We start from the raw sequence: 17,601 nt of genomic DNA, 5'->3' as shown, positions 1-17,601 counted from the left end.
GCGGTTCGCCGGTCACAGCGACGTCGCCGGACAGGTAAGTATGTGTGACGGCTCTGGGCGATGTTGTGCGGCACGGGCAGCGATATGCCCGTGTCGCGCAACAGATGGGGGCGGATACCCACACTAGCGATATCGGGACCGATATCGCAGTGTGTAAAGTAGCCTTTTGTCTCCAATGTCTAAAATGTAACTTTAATTATTCAGTAAAGACACACCTGATCCATGGGAATCTAATTCACAACTTACAGGTCTTCGGCCACGTGCACACATTTAGTATATGGTGAGTTTATTACATCAGTGTTTGTATGACAAAACCAGGAGTGGAACAATGAGAGGAAAAATATAATAGAAACACATCACCACTTCTACATTTGTTTTACTATGGAGCGACATGAGAGGGGTGGGGCTAATGTAGGGTGAGGAGCTAGAGACAACCAGGGTGATGGAGACAGAAGAAAAGAAAGAAAAGAATAGAAGGGAGAAAAGATGTAAGAAGTGACAGGCCAGAGTGATGCACTAGATGAGAAAGAGGCAGGAGACAAAAGAGAAACAAGAGACACAAGAGAGAGGCAGGAGACAAAGCACAGACAGGCAGGAGACACAAGCAAGAGACAAGAGATAAGAGAGGGACAAGAGACAGGAGACGCAAGAGACAGGCAGAAGACAAGAGAGAGAAAAGAGACAAGCAGGAGACACACACAAGAGACCAGAGATAAGAGAGGGACAAGATACAGATAGGAGACGCAAGAGACAGGCAGGAGACGGAGACAGAAGAGAGATCGGCGACAAGAGAGGCACCCTGGTGGTCTTAGTATTGCCTCTCTAAGAGGGCCTTTATTCATCGTGTAGCAGATGGTTTTTTTTGAGAATTTAAAAAAACTTTGGATATTTGCATCAAAGGGAATGATTGTCCTATAAAAATAAGCTAAGATTCACCCATTGTGCTCCCTGCATGTACTCAGCACTGCTATGCAGGTGGTCTACTCTGCTGTTAATTAAAAGGGCTGTCCACTATTAGTTAACCATTCTTTCAATGTTCCTAATGTGTCTAGTAAAAGGCATACGTGCCTCCTGAGGGGGCTCCATTTCGAGTGCCGTCTACACCACAATCTCACACTATGTTCTGTCACATGAGCACTGTAGCATACTGCACCGCCCCACGCTCGGCTGCGGCCGAGCCACTCGGATCCGGGCTCGCTGGTGGGTGGCTTGAGCGTCTCCGGACCCGGGGGGCCGTGTGGTCACTTCGATCTGAAAGGGGCTGGCGGTTTAGAGGACGTAGGTGTACGGCCGGAGCCGTGGTTAAGTTCGTGACGCCACCCACGGGATGTGGTGAAGGTGGACACCACCGCTGCAGTTACGGGGCATCCGGGGGAGATTTTATGCAGCAAGTTGTTAACCCCTCCGTGGGCAGGGATGGTGGCCCCGGGACCCGTTGGTGAGGTAGTAGTTGGGCGGTGCAGGGAGATGGGCGGCCGGAGGGCACTGATGTACTCACGATTAGTAACACACTCAAGTCTCTGGTAAACCAAGTTGATGGTGGTCGGTGCCCGCAGCCAGCTGCGTCTGGTCCCCCACCCGGTTGGTGATCTCTGCCTTTCTCCTACACCGTGTTGTGTATTTGTGGGCTACCTGCGCTTCAGCGTCGGAAGTCCGCTCCCTGGCTTTGTGGATGTTGGGAGAGCCCTTTTTGCCTGCAGACTCTGGCCCGTGGGATCTCTCTGCCTGTGCGGTGGCTTTCTATCCCCCTCGTTGGGCTATTGTCTTCAGTCGGGACTTTTAGTGGGATAGGACCTATAGTCCAGACTGCAATCAGTTAATTAACTCAGTCCAGTGGCTTCTGGACCTCGTTTCAGGGTCTGAGTACCCCCCCCTTCGTGCTCCGGTTTCCGAGTCGGTTCCCCGGGTCGGTACCGGCGGGCCACTACCCTGTCCCGGTCCACCATGGTTCCACCGAGCCGTCTTCCCGGCTCCTGCAGGCTGAGGCCACCGTATGCCTCCTAGCCAAAGGTGCCCGAGCTTCAACTCTGGCACCTCTCAGTTAGTTGCAGACCTGACACACAGGCCTGCTTCCACTTAACTTCACCTCCACTAACAGACTCCCAGACTAAACTGCACTGTGTTTCCTGCCTCAGGCTCTCTGAACTCCTCGTTGGGCGTGTCGAACTGCCTGACTCCGCCCCCTGGTGCGTGCATCAAGCTCTGAGGGAGGTGACTAGGTTTTAATGGTTGTGTAATACTATTGTATGTTTTGAGGATTTCGATAGCGTTAGGGCAATGATAGCCAGAGACGAGTTTGTGGTACAAGATGTTTATGATATGTAACCACGGTAGATACACAACGGAAATACACAGTATAACAAACACATGAAAATACCTTTCCGAAACGGAGCGAAGGGGATTCCCGGGGCCACGCACCGGACTCCCCCAGGGAGACCACCAGAGCGAACCCCTATACAGGGACTGTCCGGCAATCAACCCCGGAAGGCCTAAATGCGCCGCAGCCGGGACACAAGGGGCAAGCGGTAAAGTCCAGAAGTGTCCGTACGGGATGAAAGTCCAGAATGGTTATGAACCGGAAGAAACCGGGCAGACGTGCTGACCAAAGACGGCAGACGGAGTCCGGGCACAGTTTGAAGAAACCGGGTATGGTCCAGAGTCGGTCGGTAGATTTTCAGGAGGATCCAAAGGTAATCAAGCAGCAGCAGCAGCAAAGCAGGAGCACACAGCAAGCAGTATACTCAGGCACTGGACTAGGCTTAGAGGCGGCCTTTTAAGCAGCTGGACAGGAAGTAGGGCAACAGAACATAAAACTCCATGTTAACTAAGGGCAAGCTCTTTCAAAAGAGGACTGGAAAACCCGGAAACCTGACACCCATGCTCGTCTACGGCCGAGCCGCTCGGATCCGGGCTCGCTGGTGGGTGCCCTGTGGTCACTTCGATCTGAAAGGGGCTGGCGGTTATGGGGACGTAGGTGTACGGCCGGAGCCGTGGTTACGTTCGTAACTCCACCCACGGGATGTGGTGAAGGTGGACACCACCGCTGCAGTTACGGGGCACCCGGTGGAGATGTTATGCAGCAAGTTGTTAACCCCTTCGTGGGCAGGGATGGTGGCCCCGGGACCCGTTGGTGAAGTAGTAGGTGGGTGGTGCAGGGAGATGGGCGGCTGGAGGGCACTAATGTACTCACGATTAGTAACACACTCAAGTCTCTGGTAAACCAAGTTGATGGTGGTCGGTGCCTGCAGCCGGCTGCGTCTGGTCCCCCACCCGGTTGGTGGTCTCTGCCTTTCTCCTGCACCGTGTTGTGTATTTGTGGGCTACCTGCACTTCAGCGTCAGTAGTCCGCTCCCCGGCTTTGTGGATGTTGGGAGAGCCCTTTTGCCTGCAGACGCTTTCTCGTGGGATCTCTCTGCCTGTGCGGTGGCTTTCTATCCCCCTCGTTGGGCTGTTGTCTTCAGTCGGGACTTTGGGTGGGGAAGGACCTATTGTCCAGACCGCAGTCAGTTAATTAACTCAGTCCAGTGGCTTCTGGACCTCGTTTCAGGGTCTGAATACCCCCCTTTGTGCTCCGGTTTCCGAGTCGGTTCCCCGGGTCGGTACCAGTAGGCCACTACCCTGTCCCGGTCCACCACGGTTCCACCGAGCCGTCTTCCCGGCTCCTGCAGGCTGAGGCCACTGTATGCCTCCTAGCCAAAGGTGCCCGGGCTCCAGCCCTGGCACCTGTCAGTTAGTTGCAGACCTGACACACAGGCCTGCTTCCACTTAACTTCACCTCCACTAACAAACTCCCAGACTAAACTGCACTGTCTCCTGCCTCAGGCTCTCTGAACTCCTCGGTGGGCGTGTTTAACTGCCTGGCTCCGCCCCCTGGTGCGTGCATCAAGCTCTGAGGGAGTCGATGTGTACTGGCCCATGCTCGGCTACGGCCGAGCCGCTCGGATCCGGGCTCGCTGGTGGGTGCCCTGTGGTCACTTCGATCTGAAAGGGGCTGGCGGTTATGGGGACGTAGGTGTACGGCCGGAGCCGTGGTTACGTTCGTAACTCCACCCACGGGATGTGGTGAAGGTGGACACCACCGCTGCAGTTACGGGGCACCCGGTGGAGATGTTATGCAGCAAGTTGTTAACCCCTTCGTGGGCAGGGATGGTGGCCCCGGGACCCGTTGGTGAAGTAGTAGGTGGGTGGTGCAGGGAGATGGGCGGCTGGAGGGCACTAATGTACTCACGATTAGTAACACACTCAAGTCTCTGGTAAACCAAGTTGATGGTGGTCGGTGCCTGCAGCCGGCTGCGTCTGGTCCCCCACCCGGTTGGTGGTCTCTGCCTTTCTCCTGCACCGTGTTGTGTATTTGTGGGCTACCTGCACTTCAGCGTCAGTAGTCCGCTCCCCGGCTTTGTGGATGTTGGGAGAGCCCTTTTGCCTGCAGACGCTGGCTCGTGGGATCTCTCTGCCTGTGCGGTGGCTTTCTATCCCACTCGTTGGGCTGTTGTCTTCAGTCGGGACTTTGGGTGGGGAAGGACCTATTGTCCAGACCGCAGTCAGTTAATTAACTCAGTCCAGTGGCTTCTGGACCTCGTTTCAGGGTCTGAATACCCCCCTTTGTGCTCCGGTTTCCGAGTCGGTTCCCCGGGTCGGTACCAGTAGGCCACTACCCTGTCCCGGTCCACCACGGTTCCACCGAGCCGTCTTCCCGGCTCCTGCAGGCTGAGGCCACCGTATGCCTCCTAGCCAAAGGTGCCCGGGCTCCAGCCCTGGCACCTGTCAGTTAGTTGCAGACCTGACACACAGGCCTGCTTCCACTTAACTTCACCTCCACTAACAAACTCCCAGACTAAACTGCACTGTCTCCTGCCTCAGGCTCTCTGAACTCCTCGGTGGGCGTGTTTAACCGCCTGGCTCCGCCCCCTGGTGCGTGCATCAAGCTCTGAGGGAGGTGACTAGGTTTTAATGGTTGGCTGATGACACCTTTTAAGGGGACAAGTGTTGTGCGAGGCTCTAACTGTGACTACCTGGCTAGTCCAGGGCGTCACAATACCAGCATCCACTGATAGACTGCACCGCTTGGCGAAGTGCCTGTCCGGGAGGTAGGGATGCTTTTTTTTTAACTAGACACATTAGGAACACTGAAAAGGGTTGTCCAGGAGTGAGGAAGCTTTTTATGGAATGATATTCTGACTGCTTCAGTCATCCCTTGGCCTCAGTGGTTACTTGCACATATTTGGCCTGTGGTTGCTGAGTCCAGAGATTGGGTGTAGAAGACAGTTGAGGTGACATATGGACAGGAGGTCATCCTTTCCAATTTGAGCTGGGTTCCTTTAGTACTAATCTTCAAAATATTTTACAAAAACCATTTAATACAATGCGCCAAGCAAATAAATGATTGGCAGTTTGACTGGAACAATTATTACTCGACAGGAGGCAATGAGACTATCAGTGAAGGCATAGGAAAGGTAAGATGGCTAAAGTTCTTTTACTTTTAGCTACTTGACTTTTGTGGCTGAGGATAGTGCATGAATATGGGTGTGGCTAACAAAGTGGGTGTGGTATCTGAATGGGGTGTGGATTTTTAAATGGATGGGATTTCCAAACCCAAACATGGAACCTGCTGTTCAACATTTGAATTTCATCCCTGCGCTCACCCAGAGGTCATACAACATATTTTACAGCAGGGTAAAAATACTCCTTTATTGAAACAATGAGGAGTATTTTTCTCCAAGGAGGAGTCTTTAATTTGCTATTACATTTATGGTAATCAGGAATACAATATGATTAGACCACTTTTTATATATGGACATTCTGCCAAGTATTAAAAAGGCTTGCCACTTTCAGGAATGAGATTCTATGTGATAGAAGAGAAAAGAGGGGTGGAGCTCTGCCTCTAGCTCCTCTCTCTGCCTCTAGCTCCTCTCTCTGCCTCTAGCGCCTACCATCATTACAGAACCTCATCAGTAACAGCTGCCATCTCCTATCTCAGTAATGGGAAAGTCTTCACTGAATACAGATTTTACCTCCGAATTGAGAATTTTCATAATAACTGATCAGTTCTGGTAGAGAAAGAAGCAGATTTGTCTGATAAGAAATATTACAAAGTTTCTTATTTTCATGTGTACTGTTGATTTATAAAAATACAAATTAAAATGAGGGTTCCGCTTTAAGCATGGTACATTTTATGTGCTACTGTTAGCCTTGTATCCTGTGCTAAACCTGTCCACTATTCTTGCCACTGTTCAACAGTGGTGAAAGGAGTCTAAAGGTGGAAATTACAGAAAATATAGCCATGCACCATAATGTTTGGCCACATTGTGCAACAATCCTGGTACATATGGAATAATCCCCCTCCTCCACTTTTATCACACATGGCCTTGTTGACTGTCTCACCCAACCATTGTGGGTTATTATTCTTAGCAGTTAAGTCAGGGAACATTCAGAGTTTTTTTATGAATTTTCATGCGGATTCTAATCTAAAATCTTCAATGAAAACTACATCAAACACTCTTTAAATTAGTTCTCTATTCAGTCCAATAGGAAAACTCGTATATAGTGCACTTTCCCACAAGGGAAAACAAGCAACTAGTCAACTCTTGACCCAATTCAGCTTGAAAAAATTCTCCAAATTTCACAAAAAAATATGTCAAAACTCTCACCTTAAACCACATAAAAATAAATTTTGTATGCTGTTTTCTGACGTGGATATTTCATCCTGAAAAATCCACGTGATACGACTATATAAACATACCCTTAAAACCCATTGTTCATAGAAATAACCTGCTCTTTCCTTACATTTACTGGAAATGTAAAAGCGTTTCTTAAATGTCGTATTTCTTTTTTCCGCATGTTGCATTAACAGTTAGTGCTCATTAAGAGTCATTTAAAATCTGTACAAGAGAACAAGCGCTAATGAGCGGTAATGAAAATATTTCATGATACAGCACTTCTACAAATATTTTGCACGTTGTAGCGACCATTAAGGTTGTGTACACTCACTATATCCATGTATTGTCATATCGGAGAATTCTCGCATTCTATTACTATTATTTTAAAAGGAACATTTAATTGATTTCTTTATGTATTGCGACTAATTGGAAAAGCACAAAGGCCTTTTTGAAAGCTTAACATTCCCTGAAGCCTAATATTAATGCTAATGTTTTTTTCAGATTCCAAATGATTCTTTAACAGACAGTTTTATACGATTTCGCTCCCATCGGTATGATGTACATACCCACTAATCTGATTGTTATTATGCATTTTAACCATTTTCCATGGAGCTTAAGAACATTATAGCTCTATTTGACAGCTGCAAATTTGAAAAAATATCTTATTTGATGGCTTCTTAAAATACAATATTTAAGTGCTGAACTCATAGTAAGAAGTGGTACAGCATGCTAAATCTTATCATAATTATTTTGTCAAAATAACATGACGTGACATTTTGCGAACATCACTTTATGCTGAAATAAAGATTCCTGAGACACTTGGTGCCATTTATTTTGTTATCTAACCAATTTTACCATTTCTTACAGAGTGATTTTAGTTGAATCTTCAAACCACTTACCGTTCCTTAATTTCCAAGATGAAATTACAAAACTGAAAGATGAGAAACGCTCCAGGTACTGTACATATGCAATATCTTAATACAGCAATTGCTAAAGTGGTTTTCCAATTTTAAATAAATAAAGCCTCCTTCACACATTAGTTTTTTTTTTCCATCAGGCACAATCTGGTTTGTGCCTGACGCAATGGATCCATCGAAGATTGTGGCAAAACTGATGCAACGGATCCGGTAAAAAAATGGATCCATCTAATTTTTTCCCTTACGGGGCCAAAGGTTATTTGCTATGGAGGAGAGAGAGTGAGAACCTTTTTGTGACCAGAAGTGAATTTACACAATGTCTGGGCATGCCCAGAAACAAAAAACTGATCCGTCGCCTGATTCCATCATTTGACGGATGACGACGGATAGGACGCCCATAGGCTTCCATTGTAAAAAAAAGACGGACGTCGCCTTTTGTTTCTTCGCCGGTCCCAAAAACGTTCCTTTGGACGTTGCTTCCAGCAGCCGTACAGACAATTTTTGCCAGATTCGTCATACAACGGATGAAACATGAGGCTATGCGTCGCAATCCGGCGCTAATACAAGTTTATGAAAAAAAGCCGGATCTCTTTTTTTCCAAATTTGCCGGATTGCGCCTGATTTAAAAAAAACTGATGTGTGAAAGAGGCCTAATTCTTGTACATTAGAAAATAAAAACTGTATTCCTATCTCTGACTGTTACCGTAAGCGCAAAGGTGCACACCATTTTTCGGCCTCAAAATTTTTTAAAGGGGTACTTACATCAATGTTTCACCACAACAACCATTAGTACATTTATACATAATAAGAACCAAGTTTTAAGTATTTCAGGATGATTTGGAGTGTTTCTGCTCAGTTTCTGCTCCTCAATAAAATCAGCATGAACACACATCAATTTAAACTAAGTTATTGGAGCAGAAACTCACCAAATCCTGCTCATAAAAATACTCAAAACTAAGAGATTTGAAATTACGTTTTAACTTAGCCATGTAGCATGTTTTGGATTGCTACTTATGTTTAAGATCAGAACTAGCATCAGTACATGAGTTTAGCGCCAGAACCACCATTAGTACTTGAATACAGCATCAGGATCACCATCAGTACATGAATGCAATGCCAGAACCACAATCAGTACATGAATGCAGTGCAAGAACCACAGTCAGTACATGAATTCAGTGCCAGAAGCATCATCAGTACATGAATGCCCTGCCAGACCGATCATCAGGACATGAATGCAGCATCAGAGAAACCATCAGTACCTAAATGAAGTGCCAGAACCACTGTCAGTATATGAATACCGTGCCAGAATCACCATCAGTACCTGAATGCAGTGACAGAAACATTATTAGTACATGAAAACAGCACCAAGCATAATGCAGCGATCAATTGCAATATCAGGTCAGCCCCATATATAGTCGACTGCTTAAACCTACAATTCCCAGTATGTCCTTAATAATGGGAAGGAGATGCTAAGAGTTGTTATCAGCAATCATCTGACTGCGGACCATACAGGAACCACAATATTTGTCAGTATCAAAAATTAACATTTTTATCCAGGTACCTTATAGATGACATCTTCTCTGATTGAAGTTGTTCCCACCCTTTATTTTTACATATAGTACAGATGCCATGATGAGATATCATGCCCAGAGCCAAGCACATCCATACACAATGCCCTTAAAAATAAAAGAATCATTATACTACCCCTTACATAAAAATATCTCACATCCTGCTCCCCTAATATAGTGGGACATACCAGTCCTGCAGGACATAAAAGAGCTTAGAATACAGTTATAGATGGTGACTTACAACTGATGTTCTTTTTGAGTCATCCTTTCTTTTATACAAGGCACGGGCCAACACGACAACCTCTTCCAGCAATGACTCATCTGCAGAGATTACAACAAAGACTCATTTCACTTCTCACATTTTCAGCACATCCCCATCTATTCCCAATCTGCTGGATGAGGCTCAAATGCCTCATCCTACTGACCCCAATGCAGAGTCGCTGTATGTGTTCCTATTACTGGACCTGCTGTTTGGTCCCCACTAATGCCTACTGCTATGCCAATTACATAGTAATAATGCCTCCTTTCTGCCCTTTAGATGGTAAAATTGCCCCCTCAAAAATATTAATGCCCTGTGCCCTAGAAAACAGTCTCCACATTTTGCCTCTTTGATGGTCACAATACTTTGAATGTCTTATAACAATAATGCTGTTTAGGTGCCTACTTAACAGTTAATAATGTCTACTGAGTCCCCCCAATGTACAGCACCTCTATACACAGTATGATGGGTCCACAGCTCCCCTATACACAGTGTTATGAGCCTACAGCTACATTATACACAATATGATACCCTCACTTCTCCCCTATTCACGGTTTGTTGGGCCTACACCTCCATTATGCACAGTACGATATTCCTGTAGCTCTGCTATATGGAGCATAATGGGTCGATAGCTCCGCTATACACTGTATCATGCCCCACAGCTCCCCTATACAAAGTATGATACCCCTACAGCTCCCCCATATATAGTATCATGTACATACTCCTCCTTCAAAACATAGTATAATGACCCCCATAGTGGTTCTTACCCTGTATAATGGCCCCACAGTAGAACCCACACTGTATAATGACTCCAACACTGTATAATGACTCACATGGTAGTCCCCACATTTTATGATTGCCCCAAAAGTAGTCCTCAAATTATATAATGCCCAGCACAGTAGTCCCCAAACTGTATAATGGCCCCCACATTATCTATCATGCGGTGTAATGTCCCTCACACATCATGAGTACCTCCACAGATGTCCCTACAAACTGTGAAAGCCCTCCACACTGTATGCAGACCATCCACTGTAGTCCCTACAATGTATGCCGCCCCACACTGTTTTAGTGTCCCAATTGTTTATTATACCCCCACAGTCACACCACAAGTTTAATTAAAATAAAAAACAGCATATACTCACCTAATCTGGGATCCTGATGAGTCCACGTGGTGTGGCTCGGGTAACCGCACTCTCTGTCCCTCCATAGGCTATACTATTGGCAGTATCAGATCCCTGTTGGTCCCACACCTGACAGGCCCTCCAGTGAGCTGTCATTGCCTCTGGTGGCAACAGCGATATAAACATTTTATGCAGTTAAAAAACACATCCCACTTTAATATGTAGGAGCTGCTGCCGAGAACTCAGAAGATTTGGAGATAATGTGCAGTTCTTCTCAACGCCTCTTTCTCATTGAATGGAGATATGTTGTTCAGTATTTACATCTAGCTGCTGAAAAAATTAATCTGTCAGACCCCCTGGTATATATGACCTACATATTAGCCAACAACGTTTAGTTTGGCGAGGGTCTGATCCATTGGACCTCATAGATCAGCAGGGACACTTTGTCCATTTAAAATTGGAAGTGTCTTCTGATGATAGTCCATGTACTTGTCAGAACATATGGAAGTCATAGACAAGTTACCATTCTGGAGGATTCAAAATAGTAATTTTACATGGTACTCTATTAGTTTACTTGCTCTTGCCACTTTGGGGTAAAGATGTGGCTTGTCCCAACTTCATCTAAGGATGACAGCTGATCACCGAGTCCTGGCTGATTACTGGGCTTTCGTTTTATAACTATATATTTTTTGGATTGCTGGTTACTCTTTTTGTCCCGGTATCACGGCCGTGTACCATGTGTCCCGTGGCTCCGCCCACCCGCTCTCTCCCCGTCTGACTTTCTCCCCCTCCTATCCACATGAGCAGAGCCGAGCGTTGCTTCACTGCTCTGGCTCTGTGTGCTGCCGCTGTTATGGGTCGGCTGGAGCAGCACTTTCCTGGCTGCCGGCGCTTTAAATCCGGCACCTGCAGCAGAGTGCACTGCTCTCAGCTGGGCTGCTTGTGTATGGAAGTGCATTTGTGGGCGGAGCTATCACACAACATGCTGTGCTCTGTCCACAGATAGAGACTGGAGGAAGAAGAGCTGCAACACCAAGGAACGATGTATGTGACCCCCCACCTACCCAGAGCTGTATGCCCCAGCCCCCTCCTCACCAGAGCTATATTCCTCCAGCCACCCCCCTCACCAGATCTGTATGGCCCCCAGCCCCCTCACCAGATCTGTATGTTTCCCAGCCCCCTCACCAGATCTGTATGCCCCAGCCACCCTCCCACCAGATCTGTATGACCCCTCACCAGATCTGTATATCCCCCAGCCCACTCACCAGATCTGTATGCCCAAGCCACCCCCCACCACATCTGTATGCCCCCCAGCCCCCCCCACCAGAGCTGTATGCCTCCCAGCCCCCCACCAGATCTGTATGCCCCCCAGCCCCCTCACCAGATCTTTATGCCCCCTAGCCCCCTCACCAGATCTTTATGCCCCCTAGCCCCCCCACCAGATTTGTATGCCCCCAGCCCCCCGCCCACCAGATCTGTATGCCCCCAGCCCCCCCCTCACCAGATCTGTATGCCCCCAGCCTTCCCAACAGATCTGTATGCCCCCAGCCCCCCCACAAGATCTGTATGCCCCCAGGCCCCCCCCACCAGATCTGTATGCCCCCAGCCCCCCCACCAGATCTGTATGCCCCCAGCCCCCTCCCACCAGATCTGTATGCCCCCAGCCCCCTCCCACCAGATCTGTATTCCCCCAGCCCCCCCATCAGAGCTGTATGTGGCCCCAGAGCTGTATAAGCCCCAACACCAGAGCTATATGCCCCTTAGTAATATCTATGCTACCAGTAATTTGTATGCCCCACAGTAAAGTGTATTTCTCCCAGTAATGTGTATACCCCTTAGTAACGTGTATGCCCCTTAGTGAAAACACAGACGTTATTCACTGACATGTTAAACACGCATATGTCCCTTCATACTCCGTGATTCATGGCACACAGTGGTTGTCCCTTGTCCATGTGCAATCCATGATACGTGATCCGTACTCCGTGATTACACATGGACATATACTCACCTGTCCCCGCACCTGCTGTCCGTGGTGCTGAAGAGTCCCGCAATTCAGCATTCAGCCACCGCTCTCTCTCACCTCTGCAGTTACTTCCGGATCTGCTCTGGCTGCATAAATGAATATGCATGCCATAATGAGCCGGGCAGGAAGAAGCAGAGAGCAGCTGCCGAACTCAGCATCGGTTGAGCAGGTGAGTTGAAAAAGCTTTTTATTTTCAATGTCCGTGTTTTTCTGGTATGTGTTTCACGGATCACACCATAGTGTGGTCCGTGGGACATCAGTGATGCCAGAAAAAAAACGGACATGTTTCTGTGCAGCAATCACGGATACCCATGTACGCCGCACGGAGACAGGGTCAGTGAAAAATCACTGATATGTGTGCAGACCCATTGATTATAATGGGTCTGCATAGGTCAGTGATTCTGGTACGTATAAAAACTAGCACATACATACCAGAATCACTGACATCTGAAACAGGCCTAATATGTATGCCCCCTCAAGTACTGTCTATGCTCCAAGACCCTCCTCTGATGTATATACTATAACCCCAGCCCCTCAGGTGCTGTATATACTGTAACCCCAGCCCCTCCTGTGATGTATATACTGTAAGCCCAGCCCCTCTTGTGATGTATATACTGTAGTCCTCAGTCCCTCCTCTGATGTATATACTATAGCCCCCAGCCCCCAGACCCTCCTGTGATGTATATACTGTAGCCCTCAGCCCCTCTTGTGATGTAGCCCCCAGCACCTCCTGTGATGTGTAACGTCCTGGAGGTGGATTCACGGGACCATGCACCGTACTCCCCCAGAGACGCAACCAAAAGCTAACCCCTATACAGGGACTGTCTGGTCACCCCACCAGAGGGCCTAAATGCATGGCAGCCGGAACACAGGGAGTACGGGGTATGGGTCCTTCAGAGATCGGCACGGGAGATGACTAATAGTCCAACGGGAACAGGAGGCAGGAGAGATGACGGGAACCGGGTACAGGTGCCGGGTAGTCACAGTCGACGGGGTCCGGATCCAGCGGGACATGCAGGCTGGAGCTTCAAGTTAAAGTCCAGGTGACGGGTTCAGGCTGACGGGAGATGGCAGGATCCTCAGCAAACAGTCACCGGGACACCTGGGTAATCGGCACTCTGAGACCAGGTCAGGACGGCAGACAGGCTCTGCGGAAGAGACAGGGTTAATCTGGGTACAAGACACAGAGGGACCTGAACACCTAGCTAAGGGAACACGTTGAACAGGCACTGCCCACATGGAAAAGGAAGTCTTATATACCCAGTACCTGTAATTAGCCATATCCTGTCTCCTGGACGCTGGCCCTTTAAGATGAGTTGAGTGAGCGAGGCCCGAGTGCTGGAGACCAGAGCAGGAAGCGGCGAGGAAGGTGAAGGAGAAGCAGGGGAGCCAGAGGGAGTGTTCGGGGTCACAGAGGAACACCGGGACCGGCTGACGGAGGGCATAGAGGACGTACAGGAGGGAGAGTGAGAGGGACCGCCATGGGCAGGAGAACCGGAGACCGGAGCGGTGAGTGACAGGCGGCGACGGGACCCGTGGAGCGTGACATGATGTATATACTGTAGCCCCCAGCCCCTCCTGTGATGTATATACTGTAGCCCCCAGCCCCTCCTGTGATATATACTGTATATATACAGTGTATGTATATATATATATATATATATATATATATATATATATACATATATATATATATATATATATATATATATATATACCAAAAGTTTGGACACACCTTTTCATCTCTAGAACAACTATTAAGAGGAGACTTTGTGCAGCAGGCCTTCATAGTTAAATAGCTGCTAGGAAACCACTGCTAAGGACAGGCAACAAGCAGAAGAGACTTGTTTGGACTAAAGAACACAAGGAATGGACATTAGTCCAGTAGAAATCTGTGCTTTGGTCTGATGAGTCCAAATTTGAGATCTTTGGATCCAACCACCATGTCTTTGTAGAAAAGGTGAACGGATGGACTCTACATGCCTGGTTCCCACCTTGAAGCATGGAGGAGGAGGTGTGATGGTGTGAGGGTGCTTTGCTGGTGACACTGTTGGGGATTTATTTAAAATTGAAGGCATACAGAACCAGCATGCCTACCACAGCATTTTGCAGCGGTGTGCTATTCCATCCGGTTTGCGTTTAGATGGACCATAATTTTTTTTTCAACAGGACAGTGACCCCAAACACACCTCCAGGCTGTGTAAGGGCTATTTGACTAAGAAGGAGAGTGATGAGGTGCTACGCTAGATGACCTGGTCACCAGAGTCACCAGACCTGAACCCAATCGAGATGGTTTGGGGTGAGCTAGACCGCAGAGTGAAGGCAAAAGGGCCAACAAGTGCTAAGCATCTCTGGGAACTCCTTCAAGACTGTTGGAAAACCATTTCCGGTGACTACCTCTTGAAGCTCATCAAGAGAATGCCAAGAGTGTGCAAAGCAGTAATCAAAGCAAAAAGGTGGCTACTTTGCAGAACCTAGAATATAAGACATATTTCCAGTTGTTTCACACTTTTTTTAAGTATTTCATTCCACATGTTTTAACCCCTTCAGCCCCCGGGCACTTTCCGTTTTTGCGTTTTTGTTTTTTGCTCCCCTTCTTCCGAGAGGCGTAACTTTTTTATTTTTCCATCAATCTTGCCATATGAGGGCTTGTTTTTTGCGGGACGAGTTGTACTTTTAAATGAAACCATAAGTTTTACCATATAGTGTACTGGAAAATGGCAAAAAAATTCCAAGTGCGGAAAAATTGCAAAAAAACTGGGATTGTACAATAGTTTTTGGGATATTTTATTCACCGTGTTCACTATATGGTAAAACTGATGTGTGGGTATGATGCCTCAGGTCGGTGCGAGTTTGTAGACACCAAACATGTATAGGTTTACTTGTATCTAAGGGGTTAAAAAAAATTCACAAGCTTGTCCGAAAAACGTGGCGCACGTTTTGCGCCATTTTCCAAAACCCGTAGCGTTCTCATTTTTCAGGATCTGAGGCTCAGTGATGGCTTATTTTTTGCGTCTTGACCTGACGTTCTTAACGGTACCATTTTTGCGCAGATGCTACGTTTTGATCGCCTGTTATTGCATTTTGCGCAAAATTTGCGGCGACCAAAAAACGTAATTTTGGCGTTTGGAATTTTTTTGCCGCTACGCCGTTTACTGATCAGATTCATTGATTTTATATTTTGATAGATCGGGCATTTCTGAACGTGGCGATACCAAATATGTGTGTATTTTTTATTTTTTTAACCCTTTAATTTTCAATGGGGTGAAAGAGGGGTGATTTGAACTTTTAGGTTTTTTTATTTTTTTTTAATTTTTTAAAACTTTTTTTTTTACTTTTTTTTTTTATTTTACTAGTCCCCCTAGGGGGCTATAGCGATCAGCAATCTGATCGCTTTGCACAATCTGCAGATCTCAGCTACAGAGCTGAGAACTGCAGATTTGCTGCTTCACTTTCAATGCCGGCTGTATTCCGGCATTGAGAGGAAGTGACTCATGTTAGCCACAGGCGTCATCACATGACCCTGTGCTACCATGGCAACCGCCGAAAGTCACGTGATCATGTCACGTGACTTCCGGCGGGGGCGGGGTAAGTCACTGTAATGGCGGCGCCCATATACATATCGCTGCCAAGACTTTGGCAGCGAAATGTAAGGGGTTAATGGCCGCGGGTGGAAGCGATTCCACCCGCGGCTAGCAGGCACACATATCAGCTGTTGATAACAGCTGATATGTGCGCCGATCGCCGCCGCCCGCCGGCGGCAGGGGGCGGGGCTTACCGGAAAACGATCCATGACGTATCTAGTACGTCATGGGTCGTTAAGGGGTTAATTCATAGTTTTGATGCCTTCAATGTGAATCTTCAATTTTTAGAGTCATGAAAATAAAGAAAACTCTTTGAATGAGGTGTGTCCAAACTTTCGTCTGTACTGTGTATACAGTGCCTACAAGTAGTATTCAACCCCCTGCAGATTTAGCAGGTTTGATAAGATGCAAATAAGTTAGAGCCTGCAAACTTCAAACAAGAGCAGGATTTATTAACAGATGCATACATCTTTACAAACCAACAAGTTATGTTGCTCAGTTAAATTTTAATAAATTTTCAACATAAAAGTGTGGGTCAATTATTATTCAACCCCTAGGTTTAATATTTTGTGGAATAACCCTTGTTTGCAATTACAGCTAATAATCGTCTTTTATAAGACCTGATCAGGCCGGCACAGGTCTCTGGAGTTATCTTGGCCCACTCCTCCATGCAGATCTTCTCCAGGTTATCTAGGTTCTTTGGGTGTCTCATGTGGACTTTAATCTTGAGCTCCTTCCACAAGTTTTCAATTGGGTTAAGGTCAGGAGACTGACTAGGCCACTGCAACACCTTGATTTTTTCCCTCTTAAACCATGCCTTGGTTTTCTTGGCTGTGTGCTTTGGGTCGTTGTCTTGTTGGAAGATGAAATGACAACCCATCTTAAGATCCTTGATGGAGGAGCGGAGGTTCTTGGCCAAAATCTCCAGGTAGGCCGTGCTATCCATCTTCCCATGGATGCGGACCAGATGGCCAGGCCCCTTGGCTGAGAAACAGCCCCACAGAATGATGCTGCCACCACCATGCTTGACTGTAGGGATGGTATTTTTGGGGTCGTATGCAGTGCCATCCAGTCTCCAAACGTCACATGTGTGGTTGGCACCAAAGATCTCGATCTTGGTCTCATCAGACCAGAGAACCTTGAACCAGTCTGTCTCAGAGTCCTCCAAGTGATCATGAGCAAACTGTAGATGAGCCTTGACATGACGCTTTGAAAGTAAAGGTACCTTACGGGCTCGTCTGGAACGGAGACCATTGCGGTGGAGTACGTTACTTATAGTATTGACTGAAACCAATGTCCCCACTGCCATGAGATCTTCCCGGAGCTCCTTCCTTGTTGTCCTTGGGTAACCCTTGACTCTTCGGACAAGCCTGGCCTTGGCACGGGTGGAAACTTTCAAAGGCTGTCCAGGCCGTGGAAGGCTAACAGTAGTTCCATAAGCCTTCCACTTCTGGATGATGCTCCCAACAGTGG

At 47.3% G+C, this 17,601-nt stretch overlaps 1 protein-coding gene across 1 annotated transcript in view; it reads left to right on the top strand.

Annotated features, from left to right (window-relative positions):
* Positions 1 to 17,601, top strand: part of CFAP47 (cilia and flagella associated protein 47) — a 1,094,449-nt gene that overhangs the window by 408,327 nt on the left and 668,521 nt on the right. The window contains 1 exon segment of the mRNA XM_075333814.1: positions 7,524 to 7,610. Within this exon segment, the coding sequence (XP_075189929.1) occupies positions 7,524 to 7,610 (87 nt within the window).

Source organism: Anomaloglossus baeobatrachus, chromosome 2 (assembly GCF_048569485.1).
Source record: "Anomaloglossus baeobatrachus isolate aAnoBae1 chromosome 2, aAnoBae1.hap1, whole genome shotgun sequence".
In the NCBI taxonomy this organism is placed as follows: domain Eukaryota; kingdom Metazoa; phylum Chordata; class Amphibia; order Anura; family Aromobatidae; genus Anomaloglossus; species Anomaloglossus baeobatrachus.
The sequence above is the reverse complement of the archived record's forward strand: the minus strand, read 5'-3'. Positions and strand labels throughout refer to the sequence as shown.